The sequence below is a fragment of the Trachurus japonicus genome, chromosome 3 (genome assembly GCF_045865225.1).
Source record: "Trachurus japonicus isolate A0001 chromosome 3, Traja_1.0".
Classification (NCBI taxonomy): domain Eukaryota; kingdom Metazoa; phylum Chordata; class Actinopteri; order Carangiformes; family Carangidae; genus Trachurus; species Trachurus japonicus.
Window position 1 is genome coordinate 15,588,189 of NC_140909.1, and position 19,766 is coordinate 15,607,954.

A 19,766-nucleotide genomic window follows, 5' to 3' on the forward strand; every position below is an offset into this window, starting at 1 on the left:
ACAGTTACCGACTAGATGTCCATGCGTTAGCTCAAATCAAGCGCACTCAAATCTGGTTGTGATAGAGGGCAGCGCAAGACCAGTCAAGATAGTTCACCCCTCCGTGGCCAGTGTGTGGGCATTGGTGCGCGGAAGGGCCGTGTACATTAGAGCTATGTAAACGCGTGTTTATATCTCACATATCGATTTCAAAAAAACTGTTAAAGCTGTGTATTTGATGTTGTTTGGATGTATTGACAACACATTTTCTCAAAAAAGCGAGTTTAGCCCAGCAGTTCAATCTCAACGGCGGTTTAAGCAAATGCGGAAGTTGCGAGAAGTGTACGCTCTCGCCTCGCCTGTAGAGGTTTGTACAGCTGTTTTCACGTTGCTAAAATTCTGCGCAAGATGTTATCCACGATTTACGTGCAAGGCAGTGATGCAGACAAGCCGTCTGGAAAATAAAGGAATTGTTGTGTGGTCGCCTTTTGGATTAAAAAAAAGAAGAAAGACCCCTGTCTCTCTTCGTCCACTATGCGGAGGCTCAGCGATAACGACGCCGTGCGCGTAGGTCGCAAATAAGGGATATTTCATGGAAGGTGGGACGAGGGAGAGGTTGTGAGGCTGGGGGAATAGGGGCATCAGCTGAGCCGGAGAGAGGAGGAGAAGCGTTAGCAAGCTAGTAGCTACCGTGACAGTAACGGGTGTAACGGAGAGGTGACTTTTCCCACACTATACAACAACAACCCGCGGGTTCAGCTCGGCTCAGCACAGCAATCATGGCTACTAACGGGAACAACTTAACGCCTGGGATGGGGGAGATCATCCAGCTGAACGTCGGTGGGACAAGGTAGGCTTCCTCCTCCTCCTCCTCCTCCTCATCATCTTCATGTGGGGAATTTGAGCTGTGGCCACGTACATCATCATGTATGATGCATCTGCATGGCCAAGCACGGATGTAGTTGAAGTAAATACACTGTGGTTTTTATTACACTTTATTTTTCCTATTCACTGTCTTATCATGTTTCCCTCACGCACCAACTCTGGGAATTCTGGGTAGTTAAAACTGAACATTATGTACAGGTTTATTATTGCGGTTTAGTGATAATCTCTTCAGCCAGGCAACTTTCATTTCATCAGTGTAATGTCCACAAATAACATTTCTATGCTCATAAGGGCATCTACATTTTCTATTTCATAGTCTATGTAATAAATGTGTTATTGTGTCCTTGTGCTGTAGGTTCAGCACCTCCAGACAGACTTTGATGTGGATCCCAGACTCTTTCTTCTCAAGGTTGGTTAAAGCATGTTGAGATGTATCCAAAGCAGATGCTAGATGGAAGAGATCTGGGCTGTTCATGCAAATGCATTTCCCTCCCCATCTCTGCACGCTCAACTAATGAGATGTCACATGAACGCTGTCCAGGTTGCACTATGAAATGTGAATGTTAATATTTCATAGTATGACTAATATGGGACTGTATGAGATCAGAATGACCCTCACTGTCTATACTTCCCCAGAGACATAAAAGACATAAAGATAAATAACCTATCCCAGTAGCTATGTCTACACAATTTAGGAGTTCAACCAAAACCAGGTCATTGACTTATGGAGCTTTCTATGGTGCAGTCACACCACAGGAACACACAATTTGTATTACATAATTAATGTAAAGTAGGGATGGTCCATTATCTCATCCCTGTCTTGATCTGTGCTTCTGCCATTCTGGTGATGGAAAACGCCAGGGGATTACAATCACAGTCCATGTAAATGTTGTGTATTTCATTTGGTATTCCAGTGAGACAAACCCCAATGCTCACTGCAAACACTCATGAGATATTTCTAATGTATGTTTGGCATGTGCATGTTTTTTCAAATCATTTGAGTGAGTTATTTAGTTGCAATTCCAGCCTGGAGGGGGACACACTGTAAAAGTCAAACAGCTGATTGGGGTTGGGCAAATACCATGGTCGTTACAAACTCAAACACTGAGTCTGAGCTCACAGTTTGACAACAGCTGAGCAAGTAATGCTAAATGCTGTAAGACTGTCTGCCAGAGCACCTGCCTGCCTGCCTGCCTGCCTGTCAGTCTCTTCACCCCCAGCTGTCTGCTGCGTGCAGCCGGTGTAAAGTAAATTCTCATATAAATTCTTGAATTAGATGTAGAGCATCAACACACATGTGATGGTTAGTATCAACATGTGCTGATACAGTAATAATCTAAAGAGTCGGCAGGTTAGAGTATTACTGTACAAATAATTTGTGGGTTTACTGCAGGTACTGGTGATACTGCTGGTAAGTGGAAATGGAGAAGTGCTGGGGTTAACAGGATCACTGTGTGTGTGTGTGTGTGTGTTTCAGTTTGCTGAGTGGAAGGATATCCACTCTTCGGGATGAAACTGGAGCTGTGAGTATGGCCTTTGTTGTCTCTTTTTCCAAAACCAGTCTGACATCTGACAACTGAACATTCATTAAAATCTTTCAGCAGATACGACATCATGACATCTGTTCTTCACTTTAATGAAAAGTGTCACCTGACCTGAAGATTATAAGGAAGAAATAACTTCTGTTACTTATACATTGAAAAAATAGCAAGTAGTTTCACAGCCCATGGTGACCTTTTTTCTTACTATAACAACAACCATACATCTGTTTGCACGTCTATACATCCCATTCTAATGAACATGATATCTCAGCACAAACATTTACTCTGTCTTATATAATTACATTTTGATGAGCATGGTTCATGTACGATTTCTGTTTAACACCACGAAACAGATGATTGTCCATTGTGGGTATACGTTGAAAGTTTATGCTCACAAGTAACTGATGAAGTGTTCAACATTTACTTAAACAAATGGTTGATGACTCACTGCATCTACACCTGCATCATGATATATGCTCCTCACTTGCAGATATTTATTGACAGAGACCCTACAGCTTTTGCACCAATTTTGAATTTCCTCCGAACCAAAGAATTAGACCTGCGGTAAGGAGCCATGACAATATTCAACACTATGTTGAGTTGTGAGCAGGATCTTACTCAATACTTATGCTACTTCTCTCTCTGTGTAGGGGCGTCAACATCAGCGTCCTACGACATGAAGCAGAGTTTTATGGGATAACTCCTTTAGGTATGTTCCTGTGCAGAGTTTTATGAAGAAATGGAGGAAGCAGCTTTGTTATCAGCGAGTGCCGATGCTATAATAGACATTATGGAATTGTCACGGGAAATTTTGTAACACATTTTAGGAAATTTACTTCAATGTTGCTTTGTAATGTCAAACGTGTTTTGGCTTTAAATAGAAGTTTATCGAGGTTAAAACCTGAAAACTGTTATGTCCATGTACTCTAATGTTGTTTTACTTCCTGTTTCACCGTTTGTAACTTCCCTGCATTGTCTCTGTACTTGAATGGGTAATTCACCTGATCAGCGATACTGATCACTTCCTTCAAATCATGACACATACACTGGCACAGGCTCAACAGTATAATACACAACAGTAGATACAGTAAATACAAAATAATATACTGTATTGGTCCAACTCAGAGACTCATCTAGTCAGTCATTAGGAATTTCCCAATGATGAAAAAATGTATTATTGAATTCATAATGTAAAAAGAAGAAACAATGGTACATAAACACAAACTACAGTGTGTGTGTGTGTGTTTGCAGTACGACGTCTGTTGCTGTGTGAGGAACTGGATCGCTCGTCATGTGGTAGTGTTCTCTTCCATGGTTACCTGCCACCCCCAGGTAAAGACGTGAAACTGAGCAACAGAGAAAATGAAATGAGAATAGAGTGACTGTGTTAGTTATAGACAGAATAATCTACTGATGTTTCACAAAGCAAAGTCCCAGAACAGAAATAACCTGCTCCAAGTCACAGAACTGTAAAGAAATACTAATCATCTTTAACTTTCTGTGAATGAATCTCGGTGAATCTTTCCTCGACAGCCATCCCTGCCCGTAAACCAAGCCCTCCCTCAGCAGCCTCTGAAGAGCGGCCCGGCCCAAGTGGAGCAGAGGGCTTCACCCGTGTCGGCCCCCCTCCCCATCCTTCTCTCTCTGGCCCACCGGGCACAGATGACACCCACAAACTGGGTGAGTATCCTAGAAGTTAAATAATGGTTGATATAATCTATAGATTATATGAATATTGACAGCTGTTGTGAACAAATGCAAATGCTCCACCTCAGTGCATGTTTACTCTTAGTATTAAAAGACAGAGACCGTCAGAAGATGTAGCAGTGACTTGTCAGTTGGACATTCACAGACTGTCTACTGTATGTGATCCAACATCTGCACAGATGAGGTCCGGGTTTATTCAGCTGTCTGTGTGTGTCACATTTTAGAGCAGAGGTCTTCAACAGGGGGTCCGTGACCCATAGGGGGTCTGCGGAGATACTGCATGGGGGTCCCAAAAATCTTTGGTTGATTAAACAATTTTTAGAATATCTTTTCCATTTATGTGTAAAATAAAAACTTCACTTTGAAAAGCTTGTCTGCATGATTATCATGCAATTGACAGACGTTGTTGATATTGGCCTTGGTTTCAGTTAACAAGGTCTGTTTATAAACGGCCCCCTACTCACTGTACCTTAAAAACATGAATATATGAACCTATTTGAAAAGCTTACTATTGAATGCACAATACCAAGGTACGTTTATACAAGGCTCTAGGCCCAGTTTAATATAAAACACAATTTTATACAATATATAGTATGTAGTAGGTGGTCCCTGCTCCATCTCTCCCTCAGTTTGGGGTCATTGGCCTAAAAAACATTGAAGACCCCTGTCTTAGAGGGTATATATGTATGCGTACTGTTTATGCTCGTCCACGTCTGTGTGAGTGTGCATTAACGTCTCAGCTAATGTGACCTGACACATCCTTTTAGTGGGCTGACTGAACAGCAGAGCAGAGAGAGCAGTGTAATGTGCAGCAATAAACAAACACTGTGCCTGCTTTGATGCTTTTGAATTGCTTTTCTAGTTTTTTCAGTGATTCAAATAAATAATGACAAATAATAAAAGGGTGAAACATCAATGTAGTTATTGGTCTATGAAAGTATGTGTGTATTAATGTGTATTTTTTTCCACTTGTGTTTGTGTGTGTGTGCATTTGCAGGACCTGTGGTCGACCCCAGGAAGGTGTTGATTATAGCAGGACACCATAACTGGATTGTAGCAGCCTATGCACATTTTGTCATCTGCTACAGGTAACACTGTCCCGGCATAGTATTGAACACATTAATCACGTCTGCTATTGTTCATAAGAGAGGGACATTCAATTATTTATGAAGCGTCATTATCTGTTGCGTGTCCTGCACACTAGCTGTCATCTTAAGCTTGATTCAAGTTTGGTCAGATCACTAAATTATTTATCTTTATTTAAACAAGCAGACAATTTGACTATGAAATATTATTTGGTTTAATAATTCATTAAGAATTTATTTAATCATTTCTTTATAAGTGGATATAGATTGTAAAAAATTAAATGTGATAATGGTTAAAAAAGAGGAATTGATTCATAGGAAATGTGTAGAAGCGGCCTTTGTGTCAGACATGCAGGTCTCTATCAGGGCATCAGTGGCTGCTCACATCCTTATGAAAGCTGGTGGTGCAGACACTTAAAAAAAACAAACAACAACCCACATGCAGCTTCACAGCAGACCTGCATGTTTATCACTGACCTCGATTTTAACGTTACAAATCTCTGTATCACAGGAAGTCAAAAGAATAAATAAAGCAGAGAAAAAAAATGTTTGTGTTTGTGTGATCTCATGCCAGGATAAAGGAATCTTCTGGATGGCAGCAGGTGTTTTCCTCGCCTTACCTTGACTGGACCATTGAACGTGTTGCACTTAACGCCAAGGTGGTGGGGGGCCCACATGGAGACAAGGACAAGATGGTGGCCGCGGCCTCTGAAAGCAGCATCATCCTCTGGAGCATCCAGGATGGAGGCAGTGGCAACGAGATAGGTCGGTTTACATCACAACGAGAGAAGGCGTTATCTAGACGGAGATGCTTAAATTGTAGTGACTACCGTCTCGTCGTCTCTCCTGACACGCAGGTGTGTTCAGCCTCGGTGTACCTGTCGATGACCTTTTCTTCATCGGGAACCAGCTGGTGGCTACGAGCCACACGGGGAAGGTGGGGGTGTGGAATGCGGTCACACAGCACTGGCAGGTATGAGGCCATATGAGTGTGTGTGCAAGAGTATATAATGTACGCTACAGTGTAGAGTAGATTTTCTATTCTCACACATTGTGCTGATTGTGAGCTCCCTTTCTGTGTGTGCATTAGGTTCAAGATGTGGTTCCCATCACCAGCTGTGACACGGCAGGATCCTTCCTACTACTGGGCTGCAACAACGGCTCTATCTACTACATAGGTACACACATGTTCACAAACATAAGACTAGTGCTGTGGCTCAATTCGAATACTTCCATACTTAAAGGGATAGTTCACCCTAGAATGATATTTCGCTCATTATCTACTCACCCTCATGTTGACTAAGGGCTGGAAGAATTTTCAGAGTCCACCATCCCTTCTCTGAGTTACAGGGGGTCTCGGCGTAGCAGTGCATTTCAATGCAACGGTTGCAAAGGGACACCAGAGCTCTTCGTAAAAAAACACACACAAAAAAACATCCAAATACCTCCATGATGCTCGTATGTAATGTCCGTCTTGTGCTGAAGCCCCAAATTGCGTAATTGTCCCGAAAAAAATTAAATAAGTCCACATTCCAAGCATGTTTGTAGCATTAGCTCCTAGTGTCTGTTGTCCCCGGCTCTTCCGCTGCCAGCGCGCATGCGCAAGGTTCTGGCTCGTACAAATACGGCTCAGCAAAGAAATGCAGCTCGTCCTCGACATCAAAATCTTCAGCCATGGCTAAAATATGTTTTAAGAGGCCAAAATTGCACGAAAAAGTGTTGTCCCGGTGCAAGGCAGGCTATTACGGACTGCTTCTAGTCCTTCGCCGGGGTAAACAAGGAAGCGAGTCGGTCTCAGTGCGAACCTTGCGCATGCGCGCTGGCAGCGGAAGAGCGGACAACAGACACTAGGAGCTAATGCTACAAACATGCTTGGAATGTGGACTTATTTAATTTTTTTCGGGACAATTACGCAATTTGGGGCTTCAGCACAAGACGGACATTACATACGAGCATCATGGAGGTATTTGGATGTTTTTTTGTGTGTGTTTTTTTACGAAGAGCTCTGGTGTCCCTTTGCAACCGTTGCATTGAAATGCACTGCTACGCCAAGACCCCCTGTAACTCAGAGAAGGGACGGTGGACTCTGAAAATTCTTCCAGCCCTTAGTCAACATGAGGGTGAGTAGATAATGAGCGAAATATCATTCTAGGGTGAACTATCCCTTTAAACTATTTTGAGTATGTAAGTGCATTCACACCGACAAGTATGTCAAAATGCAGTCTACTGTAAGCACACGGATGGTGCCCTCATAACGGTCAAAAAGCTGAGTATGGAACGATGGACACTTCCCACCATCAATGATCGCCGCCGTGGCTACGTAGCAGAATATAATGTAAATCAGCATAACGTAGGCCAATGTTTTCCACCAGTAAGAGGAGCAAGCAACAAAAAAAAAATTACAAGTAAGGCATTCATCATCGCAAATTGAAATTACAAACAAAACAAGCCGGTAGATGTGTTGACAGGCGACAATAGCGGTCAAAAAAAGAAAAAGACATTGGCAACAAAAGCGATCGTTAGTTCCCTGTAGGTGCACAATGACAGTATTTATTTGAGACAACATTAACTGTGGAAATTCACACACTACAGAAGTAAGTACAGTATACACATAGTATACTGCATGACAGTGTACTCATATAAGTATTTTAATTGAGACACAGCATAGTTATCTGTGGTCTGTCATTTAGTTTACTGGACATTTGTAAGCTCCAATGGAAGCCCGTATTTCAGTACAAGGGTGTGGTTCAGTATACTATACTATACTATAATACTTTCTCTCTAATGTGTTTTGAATGTATAAAATGCTATAAAACTCCAACCTCAGCACATATGAATGGGCCTCTCTCTTCCTGTCAGACATGCAAAAGTTTCCACTGAGGATGAAGGATAATGATCTTCTGGTGACTGAGCTTTATCATGACCCTTCAAACGATGCCATCACTGCGCTGTCTGTCTACCTCACACCTAAAACCAGTAAGCACAGAGTTTTTTCATCAGGTTGGTGCTCTAACATTTAAAAAAAATCATCATAAATGAACTTTTTCTGACCTCTCTTATCTTTTGTTGTGCTCAGGTGTTAGTGGGAACTGGATAGAGATCGCCTACGGGACGAGCAGCGGTGCAGTGCGAGTGATCGTGCAGCACCCAGAGACAGTGGGATCGGGCCCGCAGCTCTTTCAGACGTTCACTGTGCACAGGAGTCCAGTGACAAAGATCATGTTGTCTGAAAAACATCTGGTGTCAGGTGAGGGAGGTGGAGCAGGTCGGAGGTTTAGTCAGCCTCCCTGCGGACGGAGCGATGCTTGAGATAAAGAGTGTAGGTTGTAGAGGATTATACAAGGCAGGAAGCAGTACACACAGACTGTTGACAATGATCTAATCATTTGTTCATTGTGGTCTCTCTTGTTACCTCTGTGTGTGTATGTGTGTTCCTTCTTTTGTGCGTGTGTCAGTGTGTGCAGACAACAACCACGTACGGACATGGACGGTGACCCGGTTCAGGGGGATGATCTCCACCCAGCCAGGCTCCACCCCTCTGGCGTCCTTCAAAATACTGTCCCTGGAGGAGACGGAGAGTCATGGGAGCTACGGCTCTGGGAATGATATCGGTGAGAGACGAGGGGAAGAGAATGTGGAAAGAGAGATTAATGTGATAGGACAAATATATGTTATAAGTAATTGATTAGCTGATCGACAGACAAATAATCAGCCATATTATTTTGATAATCCAAAATAATAGAAAAGAGATTGATAATCAGCCACTTTTCAAGCTAATTTTATGAAAGAAAATGCATAAATGTCATTTGTTATTGTAAATTGAAAATGTACAACTGAAAAATCTCTAGTTTCTTCAATGCTTCACCATAAATGATAATAAAGAATAACTGAATTAGCATCTGATAATAGTAATGAAAGTTTGCAGTCTAATATAGATTGTGTGAGACTGTGCTTGAAACAGATCAGCCCTTATCTTCCAGGTTCAGTAGATAAGACTTCCACTATATGTAAATAAGATGACCTTGTTTCCAGCTGTTCCTCTCATCTGAAAAGCTGGCAATAACGCACAATACCAATCATGTGAATGAATCAAACTGTAGTTTTTGTCGCTGTAATTCTATATTTGCATTCTTGTGTTTTCTGCCAGCGTTTTGTTGTGGTTGTTGATTGACTCCGGGTGCGAGATGCCAAAGCTCAGATGGTGCGATTTCTTCTTTCAGGTCCATTTGGAGAAAGAGACGATCAGCAGGTTTTCATCCAGAAGGTCATTCCCATCACCAACAAACTGTTTGTGAGGCTCTCGTCAACTGGAAAAAGGTATAATGTCCTCCACCCGTCTATGTCCTCCTTTCCCCTTTATTCAAGCTGCTGGCGTGTTTTCTGTTTGGCTTTTGCTACTTGGCTGAGTTTTTTGTGTTTGTCAGGATTTGTGAGGTGCAGTCAGTGGACGGGACAACCATCTCTTGCTTCATGGTGCGGGAATGCGAAGGTTCCAGTCGGATGGGGTCACGACCTCGGCGCTATCTGTTCACCGGTCACGGCAACGGCAGCATCCAAATGTGGGACCTGACCACTGCGATGGACACTGCTAACAAAGGAGAGGAGAAGAAGAAAGAGGGTGAGGAAATAAGAGACATAGACATATGGAAGAGTCACTGTTAAATACAGAAGATCACACTTACTAGGACTTGATAGAAATGTTTCTTCTGATGAGCTGTGTGTGTGTTCGTGTGTTTAATAGATGTAGGTGGACCGACAGAGGAGGAGCTGCTGCAGCTGTTGGACCAATGTGACCTGAGCACCTCCCGCTGTGCTACACCAAATATTAGCCCCGCCCCCTCTGTGCTGCACCACACACGCCTACGAGAGTCCTGCTCGAGGTTAAAAAAAACATTGTGTTAACTTTATTTACCTTCAGCTCTTTATCTAACAAATACATGAAGTATACGCAAAAAATAAGGAACTGTGTTTGCTTAGCTATGTACGTATTAAAGGGATAGTTCAACATTTTGGCAAATTGGCCCATTGCCATTGTCCCTATCATCATACGTTCGTTACCTTTAATTGTCGGTGCAAGCTATTTTTAGAACGGTGGAGCAGAGCCGTGAGCTGCTCAGAGCTATGCTACGGGGGCTCATGGGATTTCTTGGTTTCCCTCATCAAATACACAATCCAACAACTCCATGGACAAGTTGTGACCTGCACATTCACCACGCTATGAGATAATAATGAAACGTTACGAGACAGAGTTGTTTTAGAGGTAATTTCATGCAAAACCACTGATGTGCGTTCCTGTCAGGTGCAGTTTTTCAGCAAGCAGTCTCTGCATTTGCCTCTAAAACAACTCTCTCTCTTGTAACGTTCTGAGTTTATCATAGCGTGAATGTGCAGGTCACAACTTGTCCACCAGACTTTTAATTAGCGTTTAAGTCTTACCTCTTCTTTTATTTCCTTCAGTCTGCAGTTACAGGTCCAGGAGCCCATTCCTGAGAGCCAGGCTACTTACGGAGCTGTGCGTCCCTACAGAGAGAGCCCCCTGCTGGCCCGTGCACGACGAACCGAGTCCTTCCACAGCTACCGGTGAAATATATGTTTGACACTGTAATTTTGATAAGGATGTTGTTGTTTTTGACTTTATTTTTATTCCATTTACACTTGGAAAATGCTGATCTGTTCTGCATCTTTCCTCCTCTCCACCCTTAACTGACATGTATGCATTTCTGCTTCCATAGAGACTTTCAGAACTTCAGCCTGGGTCGAGGTGTCTTGGACAGCACGGGTCAAATTTCCACCCAAGGCGCCGGTCAGTTCCCAGACGTCCGCCGTTCACTTTGTGACTTTGGACCCGAGGACGGCGACAGGAGATCCTCCGTCATGGAGCTCTGGGCTAGCCGAAGCACCGGTGCGAGCTCTAACCTTAATATCGGGGCTTCGACTGCTGCTGGGGTTTCTGCGGCGAAGGCAGAAGTCAGTCAAGAAACTCCACGGCAACCTCCAGACAGCCCGATACCTGGGGCTGACGTTAGGCGAAAAGTGCCCCCATCAGAGGAGGGAGAAGGAGCGGGATCTGGGGGAGAGGGGATGAAGGCAGAGGGAGGAGGGAGGAAAAGGGGAGTACTAGAAGGAGGCTTTCTAGGGAGGAAGAGAGCGCCCCCAGTTCCTCACCTGTCCTCCCTCCCGTCCGGATCTGAAGGCGGCGGCAGCGACTCGTCCTCTAACGCTTCCCCTTCCCCGACCAAAATTGCCTCCTCCACCTCACCGCGACACAGGAAGCTGGCCCCAGAGCCATCCAATCAGGACAGCAGCCTGTGAAAACGCACAATCTGCCCAAACCCTGTTGCTTTTCTTATCCCAGTCAGTGAAATCACTTCATGGCGAAGTCCTGTTGGTGCACCAACAACCTACTGTGTCAGATTCAGGGTTTAAATAGGTAAAGGTTTGGTTTTGGGAGCTCACACATAATGAGTCTGGGTCTCAGTGCAGAATTTTCACTATATTTGCTCCCAAAGCTGGAAAAACTTTTATTTTAACGATAAACGCCTTTAATTGAAGTCAGTGGAACTTGTCATGGTTTTGAGTACAAAGCCTGAAATGAGGAAGTGGTTTCAACATCTTGGCACTAGCGGTGTTTTGTTTTTGATCACTCTCCGTTTGCTTTCATGGTGACTGGTGATGACGTTAATTTGTCAGGTCAGAGCTGAAGAACAGCTGAAATAGTTTTCTCTTCTTCACTTGACGGCTCAGCAAACGTACAGTAACTACAGCAACAGGCAAGTCTGTTTTTTTCATGATGTGGCTGCCTGTTTGGTTTTAAGCACAATCAGGTGTTAAACCACAGACAAGACTGAATCAGTTAACTCAACAAGGTTCATAGACTTATAAAAAAGAAGAGTATCAGTACTGATAACAGAATGGGGGTTTCTAACATGTGATGCATGTGTTATTTAGCCTGTGAGAGCCGAAAACAGCTACAAAATAGAATTGACAAAGACACACACCCTGTTCTTTTATCAGATTTTAAGGTTTTACTAACTTACAGTGTGGTAAGGGGAGTTACAAAACACCCAGATTTGAAAATGTCTTTATCACCAAACAGTTTTCAGCAGTCAGCTCTTTCAGAGAAAGAACTCATGATGACGTGGAGAAAACATGTGCAATTTGTCTCATGGTGGATTTTTTTTTTTCTTACCTAAAACATATTAACTTTGCCGGAGGGTTGTGGCTACTTTTTACTGGAACTGGTTGATTAACATTTAGCTTTTTATTGACAGGCCAATTGAATTGTTGATTTATTTTTAGCATAAAACTCTTGGCAGGAAAGACTGTGCTCCAATGCAGCAATTTGAGGCATTTTCATAAAACATTTATTATATTAACATGAATTTTATTTATCCTGCGCTCACAGCAGGAACCTTTGTTGTTTTGTAGATCTATCCAAGATATTACACTCACACTGACAGTGACAGCACATCACCTTTAGCTACATTTTATATAGAAAGAAAAACAGTTTTTAATGCTTTAAAGTTTACATATTCATATTTAGACCGAGACTAATTATCTGGCTCGTGTTTTATTGCTCTTCACTCTAAATCACCTGTGCTCACAGTTCACAAGTTAAAAAAAACTAAAACGGGCTTGTGTTCCTGTTTAAATTCTGTCTGTTTCTTCACGGTGGTGCCTGTGCAAGCTCACACTAAATATTATGGGTTATATTTAATATTATGGGTTATATTTAAGTTTTTTAAAGTATCACAATATAACTACACTCAACTCAATAGAAGGACCTACACTACATCACTTTACTCTCTTGGATACAGGTGGCAATGTGTCTTATCTTGTTTGGATGACTGTTGCAGTGCCTTATTTAAACTTGTTTGATGGTTATCAGCCTGTTTGTGTGTTTTAGTTGAAAAAGATTCTGACCAAAGGCTTGTGAAGGTGGAGCTCACTGTGTAGCCACATTAACGGACCTGTCCACTCTGGCGTTGGCTAGATTTGTCTGATGCACCAGGCCCAATTAGATTTTATGACTTATGTATGGTAAATCACTGATGTGTGGTCAATATGCATTAGATGTCTCTTGTATATAATCCTGAAGTAGACGATAACTGGAACGTCCATCTCATTTCCCAACATCAGAGGAACTTTGTTGTTGTTGTTGGTCTTGTTTTTATAAAAGGTAAAACGTGTCTGTACGAGACAAAAGCAAAGCACCTTGGGTAATGTAGTAGTGGGCTGGACGGACTGGATAGCTTGAAGGAAAATGGCAGCAACCTTTATTAGTGAAATAACTCTGTGAGCTAAACCTTCTTCTTTACTGTTCAAACCTTTTGGAGCCACTGGAAGAGTTTAGTGAGTTTAGCATAAGTTAAAGAAGCCAGGCCTGCTCCTGATAAATGGTACTTTTGTTACAATTCACATGCTGTAAAACACATGAAAACATAAAAAAAAAAGCTGAGTAGGTTAAAATAAAACTTTCCTTAAATGTTTATTATAATTTGCCAAATTTAGCAGCTATGTAACCTCACACATTGCTCATCATTTCAGCATAAATATATATAACACGTGGTCCCTGCCTGTACAAATATGTACATTTTTATACACAACCGTTTGATATCCAAGTGTACGTTAAGTAGACATACATATTCAAAACAAAATCCTAATACGGATGCATTGACGTGTGTGATTGTTTGTCGATACTTACACTGCTGTTCATTATTATCATATTGTTGATAATCATATAATGCCTACATCGATATTACCATGCTATTGGACCTAACTGCATTTGCACTTGCACTATTAAGACTAATATTAAAGTAACTTGCTAGTGTTTATTTTATATAAAATATAAGGTTTAAAGTGTATTTCAGCACATAACTGTCTGTCTGTTTGTCCTTATCCGTCGTCCCTCAGTTCCTCTTTGGCTGTGTTTACATTACATTACAGCCAGACACTGGTGAGCTAAAAGGATTACATTTTTGTTTGTCGAAACTGCCCTGAACATCGTTTTATTTTATGTATGTTAGAAATGCTGCATTATGTTGTACTATTATTTACAATTGCCTATGAAACTAAATCAAATATAGCGTATAATTTCAACCTGAATAACAACACAGCTGGAAAGAAATCAGGAGCATCAGTTTGCAGTCTAGACATTGACTTTTGTCTTTCATTTTATTTTATTTTTTTAAATAAATCAATCTGGTATGCATGTTTTAACAGATTGTGTTGAACAACAACAAGACATTGTTCTGGGATCATTATTTTCAGTCCAGTTTTCCAGGCCAGTGGAAGAGTAATTGGAAAGATCAATAAAAAATAATTTGAGATGAGTCTTTTTGTGTCACTTGTGTCACTTGTGAGATGACGGGAACTTTGACAATGAATTCAAACAAACCATCGCTGCTCAGTGTGACTTGTGTTTTGGTTGAAGCAGCTTAAATCTCATCTGCAGTTTCACCTTTAAAACTTGACTCAGTAAAAAGACTAAACAGCCTGAGAGAAGAGCTGCCAGTCACTGCTGAGTCGTTTGCACGTGGTTTGTGTGGATAAAGTGCCAAAGTGTGAGTGTCACATAGGTGTGTGTGTGTGAGAGAGAGTGTGTGTGAGTGTGTTTCCCCAACGCTTTCATTTCACTAACCTTCCCGCTCAGACAGTCTCCTCTCTGAGACGCCGTCTGTCGTCATTGTGATTTATGAGTTTAATAAAAACCTGTGTTTGTGTGTGTGTGTGTGTGTGTAGCTCAGGGCCATACTGTCCCTTACAATCACTCTACAAGCTCTCTTTTCACAACCTCTCCCTCTCTCCGTAGCTGACAATAGCTGTGAATGTGGCTGTGAATGTTTTAGAAGTGCCCTTGTCAGACTGATGTCCTTGAGCGAGGGCAAGGTTGTTACTGCCAGTTTGTTAATTTCAAACTTGCCTTGATGTCCCCTTAAGGGACATAGGAGCAAAACTAAATTACAGCTCTATAGTTTTGACAGAGATACTCGCCCCTCTGTGTGTTTGTGCTGGTGTGGGTGAGGGTGAAAACTTAAGTCTTTACACAGCTGATGGCACATCAGTGTTTTACTAACTCAACTCACAACCAGTCTGAGTCTTTGTAGGAAACACACAGAGCAGTTTTATCTAAATGTGACATCCACTAAACTACAGTATGGTATTAGTGCTGCAAGAATGTGTTAAACACAGTTTACTGTGTGTCTATAGATATTGAAGGGTATAACACAAGTAGACTGTTAAACTAACTCCCACTCATGTCTCCAAGTGTGCACCTAACTCACACACAAACACACATCTTTAACTGTAATGTATGTGCAAACTCTTTAGCTTTCGCCACTGCATATCTTATAAGTCGCATGAATACTTAAACCATGGCACAATGTCACTCTCTCTCATTATGGAACAAATGCCCATGTGTCACTGGTTTACTGTCATTTTGAACCTCATGCACTCATAGCGTTGGTACGTCTGTGTCTCCTCATTATGATGTAATACAGTATAATGTTTGTTTGTACAAGGTTGTCTGTGGCTGCCTCTATTTCTGCCCTGTATAGGCAGAAAAATGTGGAAAATATATGATATGGTGTTTATATCTATGAACACTATGTGAGTATAATATCATATAGATATATACTACGTACATGTACTGTATGAGTGATACTGTAAGATCACTACTACAACAAGTTTTTTCCAAACCATTGGCTGTTATGTATAGTTTACCAGAAAAACACAAACACTGATCAGTGAAACATCTGTAAATAAGACTTTTTATAGAACAACCATAAATAATACTGACAGCTTAAAAAAAGAGAAGGACATAATAATAATAATAATAATAATACAGTAGGCTTCAATTTTGTACACAAAAACATGAAATCCCATCAATATGACACAAAAATTCAACATTGCCCTGATAAATACTGTATCCATGATGTTAATTACCCAATCTGTGGAATTAAAATATAAACATAAGCTGTGTCCCAGTTCAGAGGTCGCATCCTCTGGACACTGTGTACAAAGACGTGGTCCCTGAAGGCCACACAGAGGACTCAGTCTGGGCCACAGAGGAGTTCCTGTTGGCCCCCTGCTGTCCACCAGTTCATCTTTCTGAAAACTGATCCATCACTGGCACACAATGAATATTGGGATGGACTGGGCTTCTGAACTGAGACAAAACTAATGTTTGATTCCTGCCACGAAAACAAAACAGGACACTGCAGAGATTTTCTTTTTTTGTTTTTCACTCTTAAGACGATTGTGTTCATGATACGAGGATGAAGAAATGTCTTTCAAACAACACTGACACTGTCACTGCAGACATTCAACTTTACCAAAGCTGCACAAAGCTTATTTACAAAGTATCCCTCTAAGTTTAGACATAAACTGTATGTTCACAAACTGACATGGTCATTAAAATCTCAGATAGGGCCTTCAAGTTAGGTCACATAATCACAACAGTCAGACGGCACATCTGTGATTCCCTGCCACATCTAAAACATTACGTAAGAAAAAAAAATACAGCAATAGTAGTTGGCATTTTTGTAATAAAACTAACACCAAGGCCATTTGTCTTGATACGACTAAAGGACTATTGTTATTGATAAAGTTTAAGCTTACTAGGCACAACAGCTTGTTCAAGCAGAAGATGTGACTGAAACCCTTGATATTAAATGCTTTCTAGTCTGGTTTGATTCTTATCACTGACAAGTTAAACTGCTATAGCTGAGCTTTCTGCACTTTAAATAACTAAACTACAAACACTGGACAAGCAGAGAGAGTGAATCATAATAAACTCTGATCACTCTGGCGGTGTGGTCTAAGTCATTTGAAGAATGTTGTCGTTCTTTATCTGATAGAACAAACTGTATAATGATGACGGAGGCGTGGGTACATTCAAACAACTTACTGTAGCTTTTTTAACTCACAGCCGACACAGTCACAGTTGACCGACTTCACGTCTGTGTGCACTGATGTCGATACGTTAGTAAAACATGATTACACTCTCCGAAGCAACTATTGGTGAACAATTTTTCTAACCTGGTATTTTTCAAGACTCCAGACTACAGTTGATTAATCCCGTCTGTCCTCAGCCAACACTGTATAACATGCTTGAACATTTCAGTCTCTGGGTTTGAAACCGGGTCTGAATTGTGGCTGCGATACCTGATCAGATGTCGGGATCTTGTCTTAAAGATGTGTATCAGTGAACATGGTGTGTTCCCTTTTCACAGAACTTAAGGCCTTGATGGCGCCCACAAACTCATCTTCCTCCACGTACTGAAAGAAAAGAAAAGGAGGGATCAGAAAGAAGATCGACAAAAAACATAAACTAGGAGCTCAGCATGTTGTTTTTCCAAGCAGAGATTCTGATTTTGCATATTCTTCGGGTGAACAATGTAGATTACTTCACAGGCTTTTTCCTTCTGAGGTTAGACTCCGTCTCTGTTTACAAAACATGCACAGACTGAAATGGTTTGCATAGTTTGCACTGTGTTAAGATCAGATAACTTTGTTACTTCCTACATGAGATTGATGTCAATCTCACCTGTGCTGCTCTGCATTTCCCCTTGATATCTTTTTTTTTAAAGTTCAAAGGTTTAAGTCTGTGTTGAGTGTCAATCTACAAAGACCAGGTAAAAACTGTTGAAATAAAAGCAAATTTTCCTGTGATAAAGCTACAGCAGGATCTTTTATCTAATTCTATGGTCCAGTGATGCTGTGTCCCATCAGTCAAATCCACCAGAGTTAGTAATAAAAGCCCAATTTGTGGTGACACTGGTTCTCCTGACATGTGCTGTAATCACTGACCTCAACTGCAACTGCTCTTATTTAATTGTATTTGTAACGTGTCTGTCCTCACCAGGCCAGAATCCTGTCCCATTGGGTTGTCCCAGCTTCCTTCCTCCATCATCAGTGACTTCCTGTCGATCAGTTGACTGACACTGCGGTGCAGGGAATGCTGGGAATAGGCTTGATTCAGGTCTGTTTGGCTGGGAGCCCTCATGACGGACATGGGGCTGAACCGTGAGCTGCTGCTGACGATCTTTGTGTCTGCCATTCCCTGAAAAACACATTACAAATCAAACACTTTGCAAACAACATTAACATTTCAGTGTATGGTGTACTTTGCAATGCATCACCACACCAAGCCAAATTTGATTAGGAGACACACAGGTATACGGTACCAACACCCATTGACTGTATGTTAATGTTCTGCATATCGATTTTCATATGTGGGCAGTTCAGTTTTGTGAGGTGATCTATGATGTGCAAAAACCCTGCTATCCATTTTGAACTGCAATTCCACCTGAGGAAAGTTTATCTTAGTTAAAAACAATTAAAGTTAAACATCATCCAATACATTTTGAGTCAGAGCTTAAATACAACTGTAGATAGGGTGTATGATCTTGATTATGTTGTCCCTGTACAAGAAATTATCTATTTTAAATAAGGGATGTACATTCATATTACATTGAAATTCAGAGGCTGCCATTGTCATAATATCAAAAATTCAGCAGGAGGCACTAGTCAGCAAGAACAAATTTGAGAGGAGCTAAGTAAAATCTCTTTAAATATGTGCATATTGCAGGAACAAAATCACAGCAGACACATGCAGCTAGTTAAGTTTCGGTAAAAATTTTGGATTTATACTTTTTATATATATTTTTTATTTAATATATGTTTTTGCTGGGCTTTTTCGCCTTTAATGGAAAGCACAGTTGAGAGAGACAGGAAATGGGGATGGGGTGACACGCAGGAAAGGGCTGCTCGATGCGGGATCGAACCGGGGCCGCCCGCAGCGAAGACTGCAGCCTCAATGGGGCAGCCGCTCCACCAACTGAGCTAAACACTGCCCCGTGGTTTTATACTTTTGTACTTACTGATGTGTACATTAAACAACGCCCCTTGCCGCTGTTCACACACACACAAAAAAAGCATGCATACACAAACGAAACAGGCATGCGCACAAAGGCATCCACACAAATTCACAAACCCCTACCTCAGTGTAAACAGTGAAGCTTTTAAGTATAACGTTGCTGATCTCAACACAGTCTGCTACAGTGTCAAACTGCGGGGGGACAATAAAATAAGCATTTAGGGTTTTGACAACAAAATACTGGGAATCAATCTTACTGTGTGGCGATCGGGGAGCAGCACACAGCTGGAGTGATGTTTAGAGCACAGCTCAGGACTGGGCCTCTGAGAGACAGAGAGAAAGACAGAGAGAGACGGGGATGGAGATAGTATATTGAAGAAGAGAATCGGAAAGCATAAAAGAAAGAAACACAGAGAAGGAAAGGTTGACATGAAATTAAAAACTGAGGTGAAAAATGAAATAAAAATGAAATGAATTGAGGAGATTACGTGAGAAAAAATAAATAAAGGAGTAGTATGAATAAACCACTGAATCAACCAATGAAAAGGGTGGAAAGTTAAAGCAGAAGTAAGTGGTCCGGTCGTTTTCGCTAATGCTGCGTTCCAGGCAGGCTTTTGAAATCGTAAATTACAGCTTCAAGTCACAACTTACGACTTTGTAGCGTTTCAGGCAACCCACTCGTGTTTTTCC

General features: G+C 41.5%; 2 protein-coding genes across 4 annotated transcripts in view; one reads left to right on the forward strand and one right to left on the reverse strand.

The window, feature by feature from the left end:
• Positions 1 to 359: 359 nt before the first annotated feature.
• On the forward strand, positions 360 to 13,954 carry kctd3 (potassium channel tetramerization domain containing 3). Of its 3 annotated transcripts, XR_015034561.1 has the most exons (20): positions 360 to 829; positions 1,220 to 1,273; positions 2,342 to 2,387; positions 2,896 to 2,969; positions 3,056 to 3,114; positions 3,657 to 3,737; positions 3,939 to 4,085; positions 5,110 to 5,200; positions 5,772 to 5,962; positions 6,055 to 6,170; positions 6,288 to 6,375; positions 8,057 to 8,173; positions 8,274 to 8,444; positions 8,653 to 8,808; positions 9,418 to 9,514; positions 9,622 to 9,815; positions 9,939 to 10,077; positions 10,655 to 10,777; positions 10,930 to 11,627; positions 11,707 to 13,954. XR_015034561.1 is itself a non-coding variant. In XM_085764082.1 (19 exons), the coding sequence occupies exons 1-19, from the start codon at positions 759 to 761 to the stop codon at positions 11,507 to 11,509; spliced, it is 2,595 nt and encodes an 864-aa protein (XP_085620208.1). In that variant the 5' UTR covers positions 418 to 758; the 3' UTR covers positions 11,510 to 11,642. The 3 variants fall into 3 exon arrangements, 1 of the variants encoding a protein (XP_085620208.1); XM_085764082.1 differs by lacking the exon at positions 11,707 to 13,954 and having other exon boundaries at positions 418 to 829; positions 10,930 to 11,642; XR_015034562.1 differs by lacking the exon at positions 2,896 to 2,969 and having other exon boundaries at positions 640 to 829; positions 11,707 to 11,731.
• Positions 13,955 to 15,907: 1,953 nt separating this feature from the next.
• Positions 15,908 to 19,766, reverse strand: part of ush2a (Usher syndrome 2A (autosomal recessive, mild)) — a 184,947-nt gene continuing 181,088 nt past the window's right edge. Inside the window, exons 92-94 of the mRNA XM_085764102.1 lie at positions 19,334 to 19,399; positions 18,060 to 18,260; positions 15,908 to 17,476 (exon numbers count right to left, since the gene is read on the reverse strand). Coding sequence (XP_085620228.1) covers positions 17,387 to 17,476; positions 18,060 to 18,260; positions 19,334 to 19,399 — 357 coding nt within the window. The 3' untranslated portion in view covers positions 15,908 to 17,386. The remainder of the gene's footprint in view (positions 17,477 to 18,059; positions 18,261 to 19,333; positions 19,400 to 19,766) is intronic.